Source organism: Lampris incognitus, chromosome 17 (assembly GCF_029633865.1).
Source record: "Lampris incognitus isolate fLamInc1 chromosome 17, fLamInc1.hap2, whole genome shotgun sequence".
In the NCBI taxonomy this organism is placed as follows: domain Eukaryota; kingdom Metazoa; phylum Chordata; class Actinopteri; order Lampriformes; family Lampridae; genus Lampris; species Lampris incognitus.
The window spans coordinates 3,603,741-3,624,456 of NC_079227.1; the positions used below are offsets into that span (position 1 = coordinate 3,603,741).

General features: G+C 41.7%; 1 protein-coding gene across 1 annotated transcript in view; it reads left to right on the forward strand.

The window, feature by feature from the left end:
• trrap (transformation/transcription domain-associated protein) overlaps positions 1-20,716 on the forward strand; it is a 136,464-nt gene that overhangs the window by 88,417 nt on the left and 27,331 nt on the right. The window contains exons 53-59 of the mRNA XM_056296808.1: positions 1,611-1,898; positions 3,879-4,016; positions 4,407-4,519; positions 5,629-5,764; positions 8,848-9,039; positions 16,352-16,547; positions 20,255-20,373. Coding sequence (XP_056152783.1) covers positions 1,611-1,898; positions 3,879-4,016; positions 4,407-4,519; positions 5,629-5,764; positions 8,848-9,039; positions 16,352-16,547; positions 20,255-20,373 — 1,182 coding nt within the window. The remainder of the gene's footprint in view (positions 1-1,610; positions 1,899-3,878; positions 4,017-4,406; positions 4,520-5,628; positions 5,765-8,847; positions 9,040-16,351; positions 16,548-20,254; positions 20,374-20,716) is intronic.

The window sequence follows — 20,716 nt, forward strand, 5'->3', positions numbered from 1 at the left end:
CGTCGGCTTTGAGTCGATGCAGTTGCCCACCAGGGACTGGAGTTCGCGCCTCGGTCTTGTCAGATCCGACTATGGCCGGATTTGACGAAGCAGCAATAATTGGCAATGCTGTCTTCAGGAGGGGGGCGGAGTCGGCTTGTGTTCGTCAGATGAATGCGTCTCTGTGTGTGTCGGAAAAAGCAGTGGTTCGGCCTGGATTCGCCTTGTCCCGAAAGTGGCAAGGCGTCTCCTTTGAGACTGCCGGCCAGAGAGACGCAGTTGGCGAACGCATGCAGTACGAGGGTGGGTGTTTGAACTAAAATAGGGATCGATTGGCCACTAAATTGGGAGAAAAAGGAAAAAATCAGAAGTAAATGTAAAAAAAAGAAAAAGAGAAATGCTGCTGGGATTTCTGATGACTTGTAGCCTAATTCTCAATGTGTGTATATAATCACATGTTATCTACAATTTCTTCTACTGGCTGGCTAACGTTACACTGAAACAGGTTTTTGAATAGCCTACTCAAAGCCAACAGCCAGCCAGGTTAAGTCGGTGGTTAAGTCCTCTTTCTCTATGTGAAGCGTCTTTGAGTACCTTGAAAAGCGCTATATAAATAACATGTATTATTATTATTATTATTATTGTTGTTGTTGTTGTTGTTAATATGATGGTTAGAATCCTTAACAAAGAAAAAGTAAGTGGTGGGACTGATACAACGTGGAGAGCCCAGCTGGGCTTGGGAGAGGATGTGAGGCCAGTCTGGAGGGTTCTATACAAACCACCATTAATTAAAAAGCTGGTTGTCTGCAGTGGAGGGTCTTGCATAGCATAGTGGTGGTCAGTGCTTTGTTTCTGTGTTAGACCCTAATGTGAATGACAACTGCCCCTATTATGCCCAGAGAGAAACAGTATTCCATTGTTTTTTTAGAATGCGTAAGGCTTACACCCCTGTTTCTGCTATTAGAACATTTCTTTAGATCGTGTGAGGAAAGTTTTTCCAAACAGAATTTAAGTTTGGTTTCAAACACAGCCAACGTGTAAAATATAAATACCAACTCTTGAACTTCATTGCAGGGCAGGCAAAAATTACTGTTTATGTGAGCCAGAAAGAAAGAAGTGAAGAGTGTAGAATGTTATGTTGAGCTGTTGTTTAGCAGGATGGTCCAGGCCAGGGTAAGGTAGAGTTTAATTATTACAGAGCAATGAAGGATCTGGACACATTCACACCATGTGGTGTTATAAACCATAGAGGATGAGCTGGTTTTTGCTGCAGAGCTCGGATAAAAGGGGTCTTATCTGTTTTCCGTTTTTTTTTTGGAGGGGGGTTAGCTGTTGTTGAATGATTATTGTTGGGACTGTTAAAGATTCATGTTGAGTACTTGTTTGTAATTTGACAAATATTGTTTATGTTGTTAATAAAGATATCAAGTCTGTTTTTTTGATATTTTTTTGTTAAAGACTTGTTTTAAAAATTCAAAGAAATTCTCTTGTCTCTCGCTGTCGCTCTCTGTTGCTCTTTCTCTGTCTGTATGTGTCTCTCTGTCTGTCTGTCTGTCTGTCTGTCTGTCTGTCTGTCTGTCTCGCTCTCTGTCTCTCTCGCTCTCTCTGTCTGTGTCTCTGTCTGTCTGCAGGCTCTTTCAGGGGAAATGAGTCCGTTCCTGTGCAGTGGTAGTCACCAGGCCCAGAGAGACTGTCAGCCCAGTGCTCTGAACTGTTTTGTGGAGGCCATGTCTCAGTGTGTTCCTCCTATTCCCATCCGGCCCTGCGTGCTCAAGTACTTGGGCAAGACCCACAACCTGTGGCTGCGCTCCACCCTGATGCTGGAGCAGCAAGCCTTTGAGAAGGGGCTCAGCCTGCACAGCAAACCCAAGCAGAGCACCGAGTTCTACGAACAGGAGAGCATCACGCCTCCTCAACAGGTCATTATCGTTTGACTGTTTTTATAAACATTTCTTTTTATTGAGACGCCACTGAGTACATCTGCTAATTTCCAGATATCTTCCACTTGACATGTCCATAGTTCCACACTCTGACAGCAGAAAGCCACCCAGTACCATCACACTGGTAGAGGTGGGGGCTTAAGTGCCTTGCTACAGGGCAGCGTAGCAGGAGTTACTGAGGGACAGGGTAGCTCTGCTCCTTTACTTTCCCTGTCCACAATTTTTCAGCCTGTGTGAGGACATGAACCCATCGAGGGAATGGTGCTGAGCAGTTAACCAGGATTTCGGTCAATTTTAAATATGGCCTGTAGATGGTGTAGATTGTGGAGTCCTGGCCTGACATTTTAGCTCTCCTGTGTTGTGCCATCCTCTTGGCCAGCGTCTGTTTGGTTTCCCCAATGTTCAAGTCACGGTAGTCCTCCTTGCACTTAACAGCGTACACAATGTTACAGTGCTGTGATTGCAACTATTCCCAAATCCTCTGTGAATAGTACACATGGCCATTGTAACTAGATAATGGTCACACCCATATTTGCATATGAAAGTGATCGTTGGCTTAGGTCATTATGCAGCTGTATTGTTTATAAGGGTGGGGATACTTGCAGTCAGTTGAGACTGAAGAGGTCACTTATGCCCCTTTTCCACTGCATGGTACTGGCTCAACTCGACTCTGTTCGACTCTACACGCTTTACTTTGTGGGCGTGTTGACTTTTTTTTTTAAAGATTTTATTTATATTTAAATAAATATACATGTATTTATATTTATCTAGAATTTGTTTGTTTGGTGGTGGTGGTGGTGGTGGTATTTTCATGTCACCTGTTAGTATCGGCTCAGCTCACTTGGAACCTCGTCGGAGATGGTACCAAAAAAAGTACCTGGTACTATCTTTAACTTTTGCCCAATGGAAAACCAAAAAAAGCGAGTAGAGTTGAGTTGAGCCGGTACCATGCAGTGGAAAAGGGGCATTAGATGAATGATAAAACGTTTCTCTCAATAAACGTTGTGTCCAGATGAACTGATTCAACCTTGTGTGATTTTCTTACCTGGGTTATTGACAAGGATCAGCGTTTCGGTTTTTATTATCGGTGTTTAAACCGATCCGCTCCTTTTAAAAAATCCAGGTATTTTTCGGTGAAAATTGGTAAAAACCGAAAATGCTGAGCCTTGGTTATTGAGCATGCATAAAGTGTTACTGCAGGAGGTATCAGATGTGTTGTGGCTGAGTGAAAGAGGAGATCAAGATAAGTTTGGGTTATATCAGTAATTATTGTGGATATTGGCTTAAAATTATGTTTTGATGGGATTTTGAATTTTTTAAATATTTCAAATATGATAATGGATAATTTATTTCATTAAAATAATTTCACTGGTCAGAGTCAAAATAAATTTAAAGAACTGAAATCTGAAATTGAAATTATTTCCCAAATCAAAGTGAAATTGAGCCAAACTTAGAAAATCACTAATTGCTTAGCACTACAAAGGGAAGTTCCCTGCAGATTTACCTCTGTGTACTTGATGTATACACACATGCTAGCAGTAGTTTTTAATTTCCTCTGCTATTCCGTGTTAAGACGTAGAGGTTTTGGACACAGTTCTGGTTTGTGATGTTTCTGTCACAGCCTCATCGTAGCAGTGTCATCAGGTCACCAGTCTTCTAACATTGTCTTATAATTACATTTAATCATCTGCAGTCCAGGCCTGAAAAGGTGTGAATACAATCAAATATTGCATTTTCAGTTTGAACTGCTTCTCTTCTTTACTGACTTACCTGAAAATAATTTTTCATAAATGGTTAAAAAAAAACTTTTTTGATAAAACTCAATCTTCCTTCTGATACATAATTCCAGCATCCTGTCAAAATGTAACAATCTTTTACTGACACTTCTTACAGCTTGATGGTTGCAGTTCGCTTCATTCCACTTGACTCATTCTGGTGTTTTGTTTCACTCTCCATCAGGAGATCCTGGACTCCCTGGCGGAGCTCTACTCTCTCCTTCAGGAGGAGGACATGTGGGCTGGGCTTTGGCAGAAGAGGTCCAAGTTCCCAGAGACCGCCACAGCCATCGCCTACGAACAGCACGGCTTCTTTGAACAGGTCTGAACACACCCAGAGGTCCTCCAAGACCGTTTGTGTGTCTGAGTGTCAGTTTGAAAGAGAGTCATGTCTCACAGTGTTTATTGAGAGTTGGATAGTGGTTAGGAAGCTAGTTGGATAATTAAGTATTTAAATTAACCACCAATTTTCAAAGGGTTAAGATGTTTCAGTCTTACTAATGCATGCTAGTGGTGGCTATCAACTAGTCTTCGCGTACAATTAGAAGATTAACATCAGCCATGTTAAATAGAGAATATGAATAAACCTTAGATCATAGACCATGAAAGAAGTCATACTTAATCATACTAATTATTTTCTGTGCAGACATCATCAGCTGAGTCAGCTGTTTGGTATCATTATTTAAAAACTAAGCCAACGTCTCTCCTCTAGGCCCAGGAAAGCTATGAGAAGGCCATGGAGAAGGCCAGGAAAGAGCACGAGCGGAGCAACGTCTCTCCGGCTATCTTCCCAGAGTACCAGCTCTGGGAGGACCACTGGATACGGTAGGTACAGTGTTCTCTTTTAAAAATGATTTGTCAAATCAGCACTTTATCAAAGTGCTGATTTGACAAATCATTTTTAAATAATTTTAAATTTGATAAATCATTTTTATCACTCATTTTATTATTTTCAAATTCGTTTGAACTTGATTATTGGAAAAAGTGACAGTGCTAGTGTGTCCATTCCCATCCGCAAACATTCTGACCATTCACACCTGCACAATGGAGTTCCATTGATTTTGCATCTTATCCCGTCCTGCAGGGAAAACTCGTTATTTTACTGTGTAGTATTAATAAACAGATGCATACCTATCTGTAATAATGTAGCGAAATTACATGCTTTACCTGCAGTGGGGGCATGTACTTTAGTAAAGCACGTGTGTGACATAGTAAAGCACACATATGTGACTTACTAAAGCGCGTGTGTGTGAGTTAAAAAATTACATCCATGTCACCTCCTGGGATCGGTTGTATTGTAATGACCTGCTCCGATCTTCTTTTCAACTTCATTTGTTGACTCCATCTTTCGGGTTAGTGCTAGTTAAATCCCAGGACCCGCAGTTTATTTTTTGACCGCCTGCTTCCCCTGAATATTTTTTTTAGAAACCACCATCTTTGACAGGAGTAACATCTTAAATAACTCCTTTGTTCATAACCTATTTATTTTTTCAAAGAAAGTTGAATCAGTTCATCTGGACACGTTTATTGACAGAAATGTTTCATCATCATCTAAGTGATCTCTTCAGTCTGAACTGACTGCAGGTGTCCCACCCTTATAAACAATACAGTGGCACAACGACCGAGACAGTGGCAGACAATGTTGAACTTCCATAGAGCATTATGCGCTCTCCCATTAGAGGGCCTCTCTTTTTTAAGACCTCATCACTACAAGTCCCAATTTAGTATTTAGTTTACTCACATAAGCAAATTATTGTTTCGAAAGAAAATGGATAACATTGGGACAAACAAAGCCCAAAAGGCTCATCACACATCTTGCCACAAAACAGAGAAAGTACCACCACAATAAACAGATTGGACCTCTTGGACCTGAATGCTGAAAATGTAGCATCACCTGAACTGCTGAATATCTGCATTTTCTGTTTCCTGTGCAGCTGTTCTAAGGAGCTAAACCAGTGGGAGCCCCTGACGGAGTATGGCCAGTCTAAAGGCCACTCCAACCCCTACCTGGTGCTGGAGTGTGCCTGGAGGGTTTCAAACTGGGCTGCCATGAAGGAGGCTCTGGTCCAGGTAAGCTGCAGGGCACTCATAATGTAAGGATATATACCTGCAGGGATGGTCTCAGCTCTGTGTGCAGCACATGCTTGCAGACACTAGTAAAGTGACACACTAACATTCATGTACTGATATGCAGACACTGTCAATCACAGACAAACTCCAACTCACACTCTTACCTCCGCACTCAAAAATTCAACTGAGCCTCAAGGTTAGAAGCCATCCATTCATTCATTATCCAAACCACTTGTCCTACACAGGGTCGTGGGGATGCTGCAGCCTATCCCAGCAGTCATTAGGCGGCAGGCGGGGAGACACCTGGTTAGAAACCAGTGAACCAAAAACTCTGAAAACTCTGCTCATTTACCTGAGTTGTACTTCCTAATTGTTTATCATTGCTATTATTTCTTTGTGATGCAGTGCTGTGAATAAAGCCAGGTCTCGTCACTACAGCAGAGTTAACTGGTCTGGGGTTGGCATAGCCTCTCACCGAGTTGCCTCACTCAGGGACGGAGGGAGGGAGAGAGCAAGAGAGGGAGTCATAAAGCCATAGAAATACAGTGCGGCTCTTTGGTCGGTTAATTTATTGGCCTCACGCTTTCTAAAACCAGGGTATCCGCAGAGTCTTAAAAAGTCTAAAATCGCAAAATCTCCATTTTAGGCCTTAAATTGTCTTAAATTGTCTTTTTAAGTCTTAAATACGATTTTGACAGGTCTTAAATAAAAATTGACTAACGTTACTTTTATAAAGTTACAAAGTTCAGTCTCACTTTTATTTTAAGAAATGTTTTGATTACGCTGTAACAAACTTACAAAACAGAACAAGCATGGAACCAATAATCACTAACGTTAACTGCAGCCCGGTCAGAATTTATCGGAGCACAGCACACCCAGCATGAGGGCTTAGCTGGCCAGGCAGGTAGTTGAAGTTGGCAGAGACAACGGACGAAGCAAAGCAAGTGTGAAACAACAGCCTTAGCTAGCGTGTACTTAGAAAAACGAAACCCAATATTACTTGCATACAATGGGTAAGTGCAAGTTTAATTATAGATGGTTAGAGAACAGTGAATTCAGTGCGTGGTTGAAGCCTGCTGAAAACCAATTTCAAGCCCGCTGCACCTTATGTAAAAGAACTTTGCAACTTGGGATGTTGGGTATAAAATCATTACAATCACATGCAAAGTCAGCAAATGCTCGCTATCAACCAATATTGTCGGACATCAGGAGCGGGAGCTTCAAAATCTGCCCCCAACACGACGCATTCTGCAACTCTTCCAGTTAGCGGCTTTCGGGCAGCATTTGGATCTATGCCAACATTGAAAGCGGAGGTGCTATGGATATTACACACGGTGACTAAACATCAGCTGTATAACAGCAACGATTGCATCGGTGAGCTGTTTACGACTGTGTTCCCTGACTCTGACATCGCTAAAACCTTTACCTGTGGAAAGGACAAGACGGCATACATCACGCAATTTGGACTGGCAGACTTCATTAAGAGAGACCTCATTTTGTCCCATGGACAGGCCTCTGTGGAAAAGCTTTTCTGTCAACAAACAAGTTGAGACTGTCAACATGCAGGAGGACACGATGGTTGCACACAGACTGGTGTGAGACTTTGTCAGTCAATATGGAGGGGTTACCAAGGTTCCTCTCACAAAAGAGCTCTTGACATCAGCAGCATCAGCCAGGTCCAGGTATCGTATACACCTAGATAAAGAGAGAAGGAAGCAAGAGTCCGATGCAAAAGCCCAGAAAAGAAAGGCTGCAGAGGATTACCTGGAAGAACTAAAGAAAAAAAGGAAAACCCTCCAAGAAGTTTCTGAAAGTCTGGGTAGAGATGCAGACATGTTTGCAGAACAGGCTGAAGGCAAGACTGGAAGTCAGATGGCCCAGCTCATAATAAAGTTAAATGCTCTGAGGAGGGGGTGCAAGGAAAAATTAGCTGAGCTCAAGAACATTGTGGAGGAGATTGAGGTCAAGAGAGAGGAGCTCAGATCAACGTAGCCTGGTCCTTGTGTGCGCACACAGACACACACAAAGACTCAGACACACACATAGTGTAGGCATTAGCTGTAGAGTTTGTATTAAGAGTTGTTGGTTATGAGTTCAGAATACAAAACCAACAAGAGTTCATTGTTATCCAGCGTACTACAGGATAAGGTACATTTTTTGCATCATTCTATATGATTTCAGAGAACATGGTTGTAAACAGCCCTTTGTCTTTACTTGTAAAATTACACTTGAGCTCTGTATAGTCATTAATAAATATATTTTGCAAGTAATTCTGGGACTCCTTCGTATTTTCCTTTATATCCTTCATACTTTTTTTGCCAGTATGGACGTGAAATGGGTCTTAAATTGCATTCATGGTGGTCTTAAAAAAGTCTAAAAGAGTCTTAAATTTAACTTGTTGTAACCTGCAGATACCCTGTAAAACAAAGTGTGTGTGGGTGGCGAGAGTAGCATGGTAGTACCTGACACATAACAAATACTCCTGCTTTGCTCTTTCAAGGAAACTTGGAACCAATCCATTGAGCCGCTTCATCCTGCGGTGACACCTAATTAAATTGTATGGACTCCTTTCCTCCTGTTAATTACCTAACTTCTTTCCTTTCTTCATGTATTCCTTTCTGCCATCCTTTGTCCTTCTTTACCTCTTAGTTCCTTCCCTCTTTTCTTCTTTCTGTCTATCATTCCTTCCTCTGCATCTACATTCCCTTTCTCTCTTTTCCTCAGCTCACTTTTTCCTCCCTTTGTGTTGCTTTCTGTACCTCTACCTCTCATCCTCTCTGTCCCTATATCTCTTTCTATCTCTATTTCTCTCTTGCTCTGTCTCTATGTACCTCTCTTTTCTCTCTATTTCTCTTTTCTCTCTCTCTCGGCCTGGGGCTGAGCAGCTAATATTTACAGTAGCTGCATGCATGAATAATTACTCGGGCATCTGCTGCAGGGTAGTTTGTTTTATGGCAGAGAAGAGAGGAGGTGATTCCAAGGAGCCCGCCTGCTCTCCGCCACCATACAGGGCCACATCCAAACGTCCCCGCTTTCAATTAGAGCTGGCTCTTTGATAAGCATGTGTGTGTGTTTGCTTTCAGGTGGAGCTGAGCTGTCCTAAGGAGATGGCGTGGAAGGTGAACATGCACCGTGGCTACTTGGCCATTTGCCACCCTGAGGAGCAGCAGCTGAACTTCATCGAGCGGCTGGTGGAGATGGCCTCCAGCCTGGCCATCCGCGAATGGAGGAGGCTGCCGCACATCGTCTCCCACGTGCACACGCCGCTGCTGCAGGTGGGAATGCAGAGGGCACATCACATGTGCAAATCAACCTGAATTTTTCACTTGTCATTTATTCTTCCTGTGATTGAATGTTCTGTCCTCACCCAGCCACCGGGGATGCACAAGCCAGTGCAGTCTTAGTGCCTGTCCCAAGTCTGGATAAATGTACTGAATATTCTCTCCTGGTTTTAGACATACCGCTCTTTTCTCAAGGTGTCTTCAAACACTGTGAGCACGATGGCTGTTGGTATTGTCTGATGACTTTTAAAATATTTTACAGGCATCATCTTTCTGACAGAGTAAAGGCAGCATTAAGCTTTTATCCTGAAGAGGATTGTTAGATTAATAAATACAGGACACAGTACTGCTCACAATCAGCTGTGAATGATTTGATATTCTTCCTTTATGTGCTGCTAATATGCTTATAAACACTGAACGACTTTTGACTACTCTTCTGTTCAGCTTGTCCTGATGGACGACACTGAGTCTCATCTTTGAGTCTTTGCTTTTGCCCAAGTTTAGCCAATAACCTCAGAGCTGTCATTGACTCCCAATTTTCAAACCCTGATTTGGTTACTCTTCCTGTTTTATGCACCGAAAACAGAACCTGCTATTTAGTATTTCCCTAACAACACACACACACACACACACCTCAGGCCCACGCATATGTACCACAAACTCATCTCGCTTGTAAAGAGCCTTCATTTACACGAATGCATCAGTCAAGACACCAAGGAATCAAATGGAAGAGAACTGGTTTATTCTGATAAACATCCCAAGAGATGTCTGTCAAGAGATACTTAATCTGTCGCCCTCAGACGTTGTGTTGTCGACCAACACTGATAACAGCTGCTATCTCTGTCTTCCCCTTGCTATGAAATGGAGATGGAGGACACATAAAAAAGACGCCTTAAGCCTCTTTTGACTCTGCCAAACCAGATTACAATAGACAGTGGCAAAGGAGCAAATGGAGAGAGAGAGAGAGAGAGAGAGAGAGAGAGAGAGAGAGAGAGAGAGAGAGAGAGAGAGAGAGAGAGAGAGAGAGAGAGAGAGAGAGAGAGAGAGAGAGAGAGAGAGAGAGAGAGAGAGAATGATGAGATGGAAATTGAAGAGGTGAGACAGGGGAAATGGGAGGGAGGCAGCGAGAGAGAGAGAAGGGAGGAGTTAGTTTAGAATGGCTGTAATTACTTTCCTGCCATCAGATAGCATTTGATTAAATACCTGCGACTGAAGTGCATTTACATGATGAATGGAGCAGTCTGAATGAAGCTTAGGAATGGGCCATCAGCTGATATTAACAGATAATTGTGAAAAATATTGTATTTCCTAATTTATGTTGTTTGGAGCAGATTTGACTTGTTAGTGGGATGGGGATGTGGAGTCTTCAGCATTGCTTTGATACAAGGCATTTGTTGGAATTGGTTTGCTGTGGTCTTTGTTATGTTTTGCGTGTGGGTGCTTTAGCTCATGCCTGCTTGCATATGTGCAGTCCAATTATTTACCCCAGTCGAGGGAAAACAAGCTATTTGTTCCCCTGCCCAGTCAAGCAGTGTGTTGTAAATCTCCCTCTGAACTCCGTATCTCACACTTACAACTCTGTGAGCTCTGGAAATGAGCAAACCAGATTCCCACAAATACAGGAGCCTTCAAATCCTGTCTGAATCAAGGCATCATCAAGTCCCTGCTCTCATCAGTGTCTGACAGTGGATGGATTATCTCCCACCATATTGACTATGAGAGTTGGTATAATATTGATCAATGGGTAGTTATAATGGAAAGAAGTGTCTTCGTGCCAATCAATAAGGCTTCCTTTTGCAGAAATGAGATGAATAACCTGGCTTATCATTTTCACATTTTCCCTTACATCCAAAATCCCCCCCCCCCCTTTCCTTGAAAGAAACTGATTAGCTATTGAAGTGATGTCATTTTTCTCCTTTGAGTTGCTGCCACAGGCCCAGGTCATTATCTAGCTGACCTTAAAGCTCAATAGCTGATAAGTCACTTTGATCCATCTATTTTGTGCTGGCTCTTTGGCCCACGCTTTCTCTATGTCTCTGGGAGAGTCAATGATACTGTGGTCTAATAGCATGAGAATTGGACCGACTGGGCACTAATGGTTACAGTAGACACCCCCATCCAAGTGTACATGCACACACACACACACACCTCTAGACCCCCTTCTCAGTTTGCTCTTTTCATCTTCTGTCTTGATACAAAAATCCTAACAAATAATGACATTCTTCTGTTTTCTCTCCAATTGCTTCCATCTGCTGACTCCTTTAATTCTCACCTTCCATTCATGCTTTTATCCCATTGTTCATTTTCCCTCCACCTCTCTCTCTCTCTCTCTCTCTCTCTCTCTCTCTCTCTCTCTCTCTCTCTCTCTCTCTCTCTCTCTCTCTCTCTCTCTCACTCACTCACTCACTCACTCACTCACTCACTCACTCACTCACTCACTCACTCACTCACTCACTCACACACACACACACACACACACACACACACACTTGCTATCACCTTCCTCACTGTTGAGTATCTACCCATCTCGGGTCAAGTTGTTGTCTTTTTTAAATCCCTTCTGAAGATATATTCCTGCAATCATTCTTTAACATAATACCCTTTTTTCCTCAAAACTTTATTTATTAGGTTTCCAGACAAATAACATAACAGCAGTACACCGAGTTTCAAATGAGGCTTTAAGTAATTACAAAACAGAGGATCAGAGAAAGAAAAGCAGCACATCTGTATGAGAAAGTAAACAAAACAAGACCAAAAGAAAAAAAAGGAAAAAACAAACAACTAAATAAACAGATTGGTCACCTGTGAGAACTCAGAAATTAGGTAGTTACATGGCAAATGCCATAGTAAACATCTAAGTGTGTATACACATACACGTGGACACGTGAGTATGCAACAATAAAACACAGTGAATCATTTCAATAAATTAGGTAGGGATATTGAAAATGGTCTGAGAGTTTGTTAGTCCAGGATGGTAGTAAAGGTTAGTTTATCAGCATATGCAAAAAATGGGGCATGTCCTCTTTAAACTAGTAGACGATCCTCTGTGTACTCTTAATTTTTTCCATATTAACAAAGTAGAGGATATCTCTAATCCAAGGGTAATGGGTAGCTGGAGCAGGGGATTTCTACTTGACAAGAATCAGGCATGTAGCCAAAAGACTTACAAAAGCTATAAAATTCTTCATATAATTTGATATTGCATGTGTGAAGGTGACACCAAATACGGCAGTTATTGCCGATGGTTTGACAAAAACAGAAATAACCTGTGAGATTGTATTGAATATTTCGAACCAAAAGTTATGTAAAGAGGGGCATGTCCAAAACATATGGATATAGGTGGCTGGAGATTGACGATATATATCACAGACAGGATCACATCCCCATCCATTCTTGATAGTCTAACATTAGTTATGTGATAGCGGTGATGAAACTTTCACTGTAGTAATCCATGCCTAGCAGAGATGGAGAAGTGAACCCACCGCAAACACTCTTCTTATGCGTCTTCAATTTCAAAATGTAAATCCTCCCGTAGCGTTTTGATTGTGTGCCGTGAGATAGGATTTAGTGAATGGATGAGACTATACAAAACAGAGATTTTGCCCTTCATAGTGGATAGTGGGGTTAAAAAGGGGTCAACACTAGTAGCTGCTGGTAAATTGGGAAAACTAGGGTAAGCATTTCTAACAAAATTATGCACCTGTAAGCGCCTAAAAAAAATTATGTTTAGGGAACTTCTCCAAGAGTTGGAGAAAAGATGAGAATATTTTACTGGAGCATAAGTCTTTGATTGTTTGATACCACAAGCATGCCAGGAAGAAAATGTACTGTCTTTTAAAGAAGATGGAATAATGGATTTGCTGCTAATGGAGCAAAGAGAGGGTCTGAAGGCAAAAATATCTCTTGAATTGTTTCCATATTCTTAGCACTGATTTAACTATTACTTTTTTTTTTAATAGGGAGATACTGAGAAATTCACATGAACATGGACAAGAGCAGATAGGGAGGCTGGTCTAGAAGAGGAGGATTCCATTGTTCTCCATGTTGGGGGAGAGTGGGGAGCCCTCCAGATGAAGCCAGAACTGAATTGCTCTCAAGTTAGATGCCCATTAGTAAAAATCTTGGAATCTTCCTGTTCCAGATGAATTCAGATTTAATTTATCAATCTTACAAAAGAAGGATTGTAGAAGAAAGCTTTTGGAGGGTATTCATTTTAACAGAAATTATCCAGACCGCTAGGGATAAATTTAACAAAGACCAGCAGCCAAAATCATTGTGTCTTAGCAACTAATGGGAGAATGTTGAATTTACATAAATCTTCAAATCGAACTGTAACCTGAATACCTAATTCTACAATACTGTCTGAGGCAACCTTGAAAGGAAAATTATGCGGTGGATAGTTTCTTGCTCCCAAATTCAGGAGTAATACCTCACTTTTGGTCAGATTTAAGTTTGTAGCCAGATATACGGCTAAAAGAGGTAACTGTTGACAGTGGTTGGAGCTGATACTGGGGGGTCTGATATATATATATATATATATATATACACGCATACACTAAGAGATTGTCTGCATAAAACAAAACAGTATGTTCAACACAATATCTGAGTACACCTGTAATATGTGGGTATGACCAGATAGCCACAGCAAGTAGCTTGATGGCATTGGCAAACAAAAGGGGACTCAGTGAACATCCCTGCCGAGTAGGGCGGTGGAGAAGAAAAGGTTTTGAGTGGGTGTTATTGATTTTAACAGATGCCACGGGCGAAGTGTATAGCAGGATCACCCAAGAAATAAATGCATCGCCAAAACTGAACTTCAGTAGAGTATAAAAAAGATAACCTCACTCTACTCGGTCTAAAGCTTTTTCTGCATTCAGTGAAATTAAGATCTCTGTTGTGACTGAGGTAGAGTAGTTGTACATGATACTGAAGAGCCTTTATGAGATTAAAAGCAAAACATCTACCATGGGTAAATCCTGTTTGGTCTGGGAGATGACCGAGGGAATAACCAGTTCCAGGCACATGGCAAGGAGTTTGGACAGAAGATTTACATCAAACGACAACAAATTTATGGGCCAATAGCTTGCAGCAGATAGGTGATCATTACCCTTCTTTAAAATCGGTGAGATTGTAGCTTGCATGAGAGTTGGCAGGAGTTTAGAGGACATTAATGATTCATTGACCATATCAATTAGGATTGGGGCTAATTTATCAAAGAATTTCCTATAAAATTCTATTGGGAATCCCTCTGGCCCTGGACATTTCCCCGTTTGCATGGAAAAATCTTCTTGTCTCTGGCAATAGAGATTGGCCTTTCCAATCTCTTAAAAAAAGAGTCAGGGTCTACTTTGGAAATGTTGAGGGTGTTGAAAAATTGATCAAAGGCAGAGGGGTCAGTAATATGTTCATATGACTATAGAGACACATAAAACTGCCTTAAGTGTTAGTTGATTAATTTGGGATCTGCTGTAACACCTGATGGGGTCTAAATTTGTGGAATCTAATGAAAGGAGGATGTCTGTTATAGTGGTCTAGCTTGCTTTATCTCCATGCTGATAATACATGGCTCTAGATTTAAGTAAAAGCTCCTCAACCTGAGCAGAAGTGAGAATATCTTATCTGCTTTCAGAAAAAGACGCTCCTTAAAAATCTCAGGTGACGGGAAACAGCATAGATATTGTCAATCTAAATTATCTGTTGACTCAATTCAGATAGTTTCTTTTTCCTAAGTTTAACTCCATAACTTGAAAATGAGATAATTTCCCCTCATAAAAAGGCCTTCAGAGCTGCTCACAAGCACAGACATGGCGATACCTGGGGTTTTATTCAGTGATAGAAAAAAGTCGATTTGTTGTGAGATAAAACTCAGAAAATCTTCATGGGACAGCAAGTGTGTATTAAGGCGCCAAGTGGAATGTGTAAAATCACAGTCTTTAACTTGTATTTCCAATATGACAGGAGCATGATGTGAAATCATGATGGCATCATATGAGCATGAATGCACTGATGGTAAGCGGTGATTATCCACCAGAAAGTAGTCGATTTGTGTGAAAATATAGTGAACATTAGAGAAAAATTGAGTATGCGCTCCCTGAAGGGTTGAAAAATGTCCGGGATCTGACACAGGAAACTCATCCAAAAGGAGCTGAGTGGTTTTTGCCTTTTTTGAGGGCATCATAATCCATCCTAATCCAACTGTTAAAGTCACCCCAAGTATAGGGAAATATGTGGTCATGTTGGTTAGTTTATAAAATGCTGATTAAAAAGCCTCATTGTCCCAATTAAGGCCATATATATTAACCAAAGCCACATGAGTGTTATATAAACGACCAGTTACAATTACAAATCTCTCATTAGCATCAGAAACAATGTCACAACAAGTGAAGTTGTGAAGCCCCTGGACTTCCCCTGGAAAGATGAATGATACGCCTGACCAACCCACTTTCTACGCAGCCTGGCATGATCTGACAATTTTAAGTAGATCTCCTGAAGATAAACGATAAGTGCTCCTAAATGTTGAAGCTGGTTGAGTACTTTGCTATCCTGATTGGCTGATTTAGACCTCTATGGTGCCATCTTACAAATTCTAACCCCCTCCCAGACTGACAGGATGGGATAAGTTGAGCCATATCCTATTCTCATCTTTAAGTGAATGTATGTACACGTGTAGTCAATGATAAATGAATAGCCATTACAAAAGTTTAAGTAAGGTGACCCAGTGACAAGAAAATAACAGTACAACAAAGAACATGTCAGTAATAAGTGAACAGCAGACCAGCCCCCCTCCTGCATAAGCACCTCCCCAAACGAGAGACAAATGGCGCATGTTGATTAAAAACATGTCTGGTGGTTTAGTGCCATGTTAATATGTTTGGCACATGCTTTTGAAAACATAACTTTATTCCTAAACAGCCCTAATACTTTAACCCAGATCCATCACTAAACCCAGCACCTTGTCCTTCATTCAAACCATGGTTTGTCTGGATAAGGTGCAAACCATGTCCATCACCCACATCTGGAGTTTGGTTGTTTGACATTAAAAGAAAAGTCAAAGGTAGAACATTGGATTTTCTTGGGACACATGGTAGTGGTTTTTAAATCTTATTAATTGTCACTAATTTTTTTTTAATACTGAGGTGTGAAGATATTGATTTCATGATCCTATATCCACTCAGATGTTTATGCTTAAGATGGCACATTACCAGGCAGTAACCAATTTGAAAAAGGGCAGGATGGATGTGGTCGAGCCCATTGAGCTGTGATCCAGTTCTGTCAGTCCTAACACATCCGTCCCTCCCCCTTCCAGGCCGCCCAGCAAATTATTGAGCTGCAGGAGGCAGCGCAGATCAACATGGGACTCCAGCCGGCCAACCTGGGCCGGAGCACCAGCCTCCACGACATGAAGACGGTGGTGAAGACCTGGAGGAACCGACTGCCTATCGTGTCCGACGACCTGTCCCACTGGAGCAGCATCTTCATGTGGCGCCAGCACCACTACCAAGGTACTCTCCACACAAATACGCACAGTCAAACACACTCTTCAACTCCTTTACAGCCTTGCTAGAATAATAGTAATAATAATAATAAATCAGTCTTATGTAGCGCTTTTCTAACACTCAAAGTGGCTTTACAATAAACGGGGTGAAACAAGACAATAGATACACATAACACAAACATACTGGGATGGATGGGAAGGGGAGGCTATGAGAGGCAGAAGCGGCAGCCACACACGACGCCAGCAGTACTCTCCCACTTAAACAGATCCAAAAGGGCAAGAAAAACAAAAAACACCAGCACTGTGGACGTTGATGTTGTGTAGGAGTTTACTCCTGTAGCCTATTCCTCTCCCGAGGTATCCACTAGGCAGTGGCACTATAACCCATAGCTGGGGGTGGTTCGTGGGCATCAGGGAATATCCACACACTGGTGGGCCTGCATACCACACGTTTAGGGGCCAGACCTCCTCTGAGTCCCTTGTAGTTCAGCCAGGGTCCAATATGTACCCAGTTACCATGTGTCACCACGAGGAGGCACTACATAGGGCTTGCTGTTGGAGAGGCTATGTACTGGTAGGGAGAGACTTTCGTGCTCGGCTCTCCTGTTCGCATTTCTGCTAGCCAGCGGTGAAATTTGAGAGTGAGACGTGACAGGCACAGAACACTACACCAACACACTAGACGCATCACAACAACCCCACTTCTTACACAAGAATGTGAGACACACCAATGTAACACACATTATTGTCAGACACAATAATGTTTGTCATTAGCTGGACCAAAAGTGATTTCTTTTTCCTCTTCACTTTCTGTCTCTATTTTTGTGTGTCGCTAGAGTTTTGAATTCAGGAAGTTTTGAGTAGAGTATTGTACACATGATGATGACTTCATTATCAAAGATGGACAATAATGGATACACACACACACACTCTCTCTGATTACTGTTAGGTTCCTCTAGTTCCAGGAAAGGGGTCTCTATTAAAGGCCACTGTGAGCAGAACCCCTTAGGGTCTCTGTACCTTTTCAAATATCAGCTCTCTAAATCACTCTTTCCTCTCACTGCAGGACTTGGCATGTGCGCACACACACACACGATGCTCAGTCCCCTGGTTGAATGATTACACTCGTGCCCTAAGAAGACGCTGTAGAAAATCAGAACAACAATGGAAGGTCAACAAGTCCCAATTAGCGCATAACATACTTAAAAATCAAATGTTAATTTACCAGAAGCCAATTAAGGATGTGAGGTCAGCGTACTTCTCTGAACTAATATCAAGAAATAACCACAGTTCTAAAGTTCTCTTTAGGGTAACTAATTGTTTTATTAATGGTCCCTCCCCTTCTCTTTTTGAACCTGATATTGAGTTGTCCGAAAAATTTCTCACTCATTTTTAAATAAGGTGGAGAATATCAGGTCCCAAATCCACCGAGGTTCTTTCATTCATGCCATTCTCCATGTAATTCTGCCTCTTTTACTCAATTTCAACCAATTACAGTTTCAGTGTTAGAGAGTACAGTCTCCAATATGAACTCATCTTCCTTGCATCCTAGACGTCATTCCCACTAAGCTGCTCAAGGAGGTATTTTCAACTATTGGCCCCATTATTCTCCAAATTCATTATAATTCTCTGGCCTCTGGTTCTTTTCCAGACAGCTTTAAGCATGCCATTGTTCACCCATTGCCGAAGAAACTTAATTTAGATCCCCTGTCCCTTAATAACTACAGACCAATCTCCAAATTGTCTTTTCTATCTAAGGTTCTGGAGAGAGTAATTTCTTCTCAATTGATTTCTTTTATAAACACTAATAGTGTTTTAACAGTTTCCAGTCTGGTTTTAGAGTACTTCATAGTACCAAGACAGCTCTAATTAAGCTCATTGATGACCTACTGCTGACTGCAGACAGAGGTGACTGCTCGATTTTAGTTCTTTTAGACTTAAATGCCGCCTTTGACACAGTCAATCACAACATCCTCTTACAATGCTTAGAGACTTGGGTTAGTATCAGGGGCTTGGCTCTTAGCTTATCACGTACGCTGTTACCTCACCAACAGAACTTTTTCTGTTGTTCTTGGTAAATCTTCTTTCTCGATGGCTCGATTGAGTTGTGGTGTCCCTCAAGGCTGAGTTCTTAGCCCCCTTCTCATTTCTATATACATGCTGCCCCTTGGCCAGGTCATTCAAAATCACGATGTGCTTTACCGTTTTTATGCTGATGACACTCAGTTATATATGCAACTAAACCCCACAGATCCTAGCGCTCTAGCAAATCTCACAACTTGCCTCTCTGACATTAAATCCTGGATGTCCGGAAACAAATTCTCAAATTTAATGATAAGTCTGAGGTCAATCTGTTCAGTCCCGAAAATTCCATCAGCCCTTTTGTTACTAATTTCGGTGGTCTGTCAGATTGTCATAAGCAGGCTGCTAGGAATCTTGGGGTAATATTCGATGCTAACCTCGGATTTTAATAGTCAAATCGGACGTTGTTCAGTCATGCTTTGTCCAGCTCAAGCTAATCTTCAAAATTAGGTCATTTTTATGAATTGCTGATCTGCAAAAAGTTGTACATGCTTTTATCTATTCTCAGCTTGACTATTGTAATGCACTTTATTCTGGTATCAGCAAGGGCTCCCTCCACCGTCTGCAGTTGGTAAAAAACGCCACTGCTTGGCTTATTACCGGAACAAAGAGTCATGACCATATCACTCCTGTGCTTGCCTCCCTACACTGGCCCCCTGTTATATTTCAAATTGATTTTACACTTTATTGATCAATCTTAAGGCTTTAAATGGTCTTGCTCCTACATACATTTCTGATTTATTGACCTGGTATACGCTCTCTTGACTGTTAAGATCCACAGATGGAGCCCTGCTGGTTATTCCCAGGTCTCAGTTTGTTACAAAAGGTGATCGTGCTTTTGCTGTTTGAGCCCCCACACTATGGAACTCTCTTCCTATCCAACTAAGACAAACTTAAGTCTCTAGCTTCTTTTAAATCTTGTCTTCAAACTTTTCTTTTTATGAAAACTTTTAGAAATGTTAGGTATTTGTTTTCATTTATACTGTTTTTATTTTTACTCTTACTTATTTGATCTTACTCTTATTTTTGCCTTGCCTGATTTTATTTCTTTGTAAAGCATTATATGTAACATTGTTTCAGACATTGTTTTAGAAAAGTGCTATATAAATAAAGTTGTTATTATTGTTATTATGGTGAGGTGAGAGTTACTGTCTTGTGTGGGAACTTTTATGTGAGGTGAATAGGAGGCCACTTGTATGTGAGTGTTTCCTTGTGCACACAAAGGCAGAATGTCAGATTAAACCACGTAATGCTTGTGGAAGAATCCAAACTTGTATGCCGAGGTTCACAACACCCCTCTGACCTGAGGCATGCACACAGTATTGAGAGAGAGGCAATAATAAGTTGTGCTCACTGTGTTTTCCCCCCCCCTAGTGCTTAATCCTCTATTCCTGCTCGTTTCACATCAACAGTTTTAGACACATTCTCACCTGGTATCCACCGCAGTACAAAGTTCTCTCCTTTTGGCTACTTGGCAGCTCTGCTAGCCTGGTTAAGGGTTAACTTTTAATTTTTGAGATAGGGAAGAATGTAACTCATCACTTTCCAGCAATTCAAACAAAGAAGCTCTCCAATTAGACAGGTCAATTAAATATCTAACAAAAAAATTATTTTACTCTCATCTCTCTATAGCAATAGTGACGGCCTATGAGACCAACACACAGCACGACCCCAACAACAACAACGCCATGCTGGGAGTCCATGCGTCAGCCTCTGCCATTATCCAATATGGCAAGATAGGACGTAAACAGGTACTGCTGTAGTAAATTGCATCTTGAAACTTGATCTGAGCGGAAAAAGGCAAATGATATCTATATTGATCAGAACAGAACTTTGGTCTGGGTAGCGTAGCGGTCTATTCCATTGCCTACCAATGGGGATCGCCGGTTTGAATCCCCGTGTTACCTCTGGCTTGGTGGGGCGTCCCTACAGACACAACTGGCCGTGTCTGCGGATGGGAAGCTGGATGTGGGTATGTGTCCTGGTTGCTGCACTAGCGCCTCCTCTGGTCAGTCGGTCCGGGCACCTGGTCAGATCGGAGGGGGAACTGGGGGAAATAGCGTGATCCTCCTGCACGCTACGTCCCACTGGTGA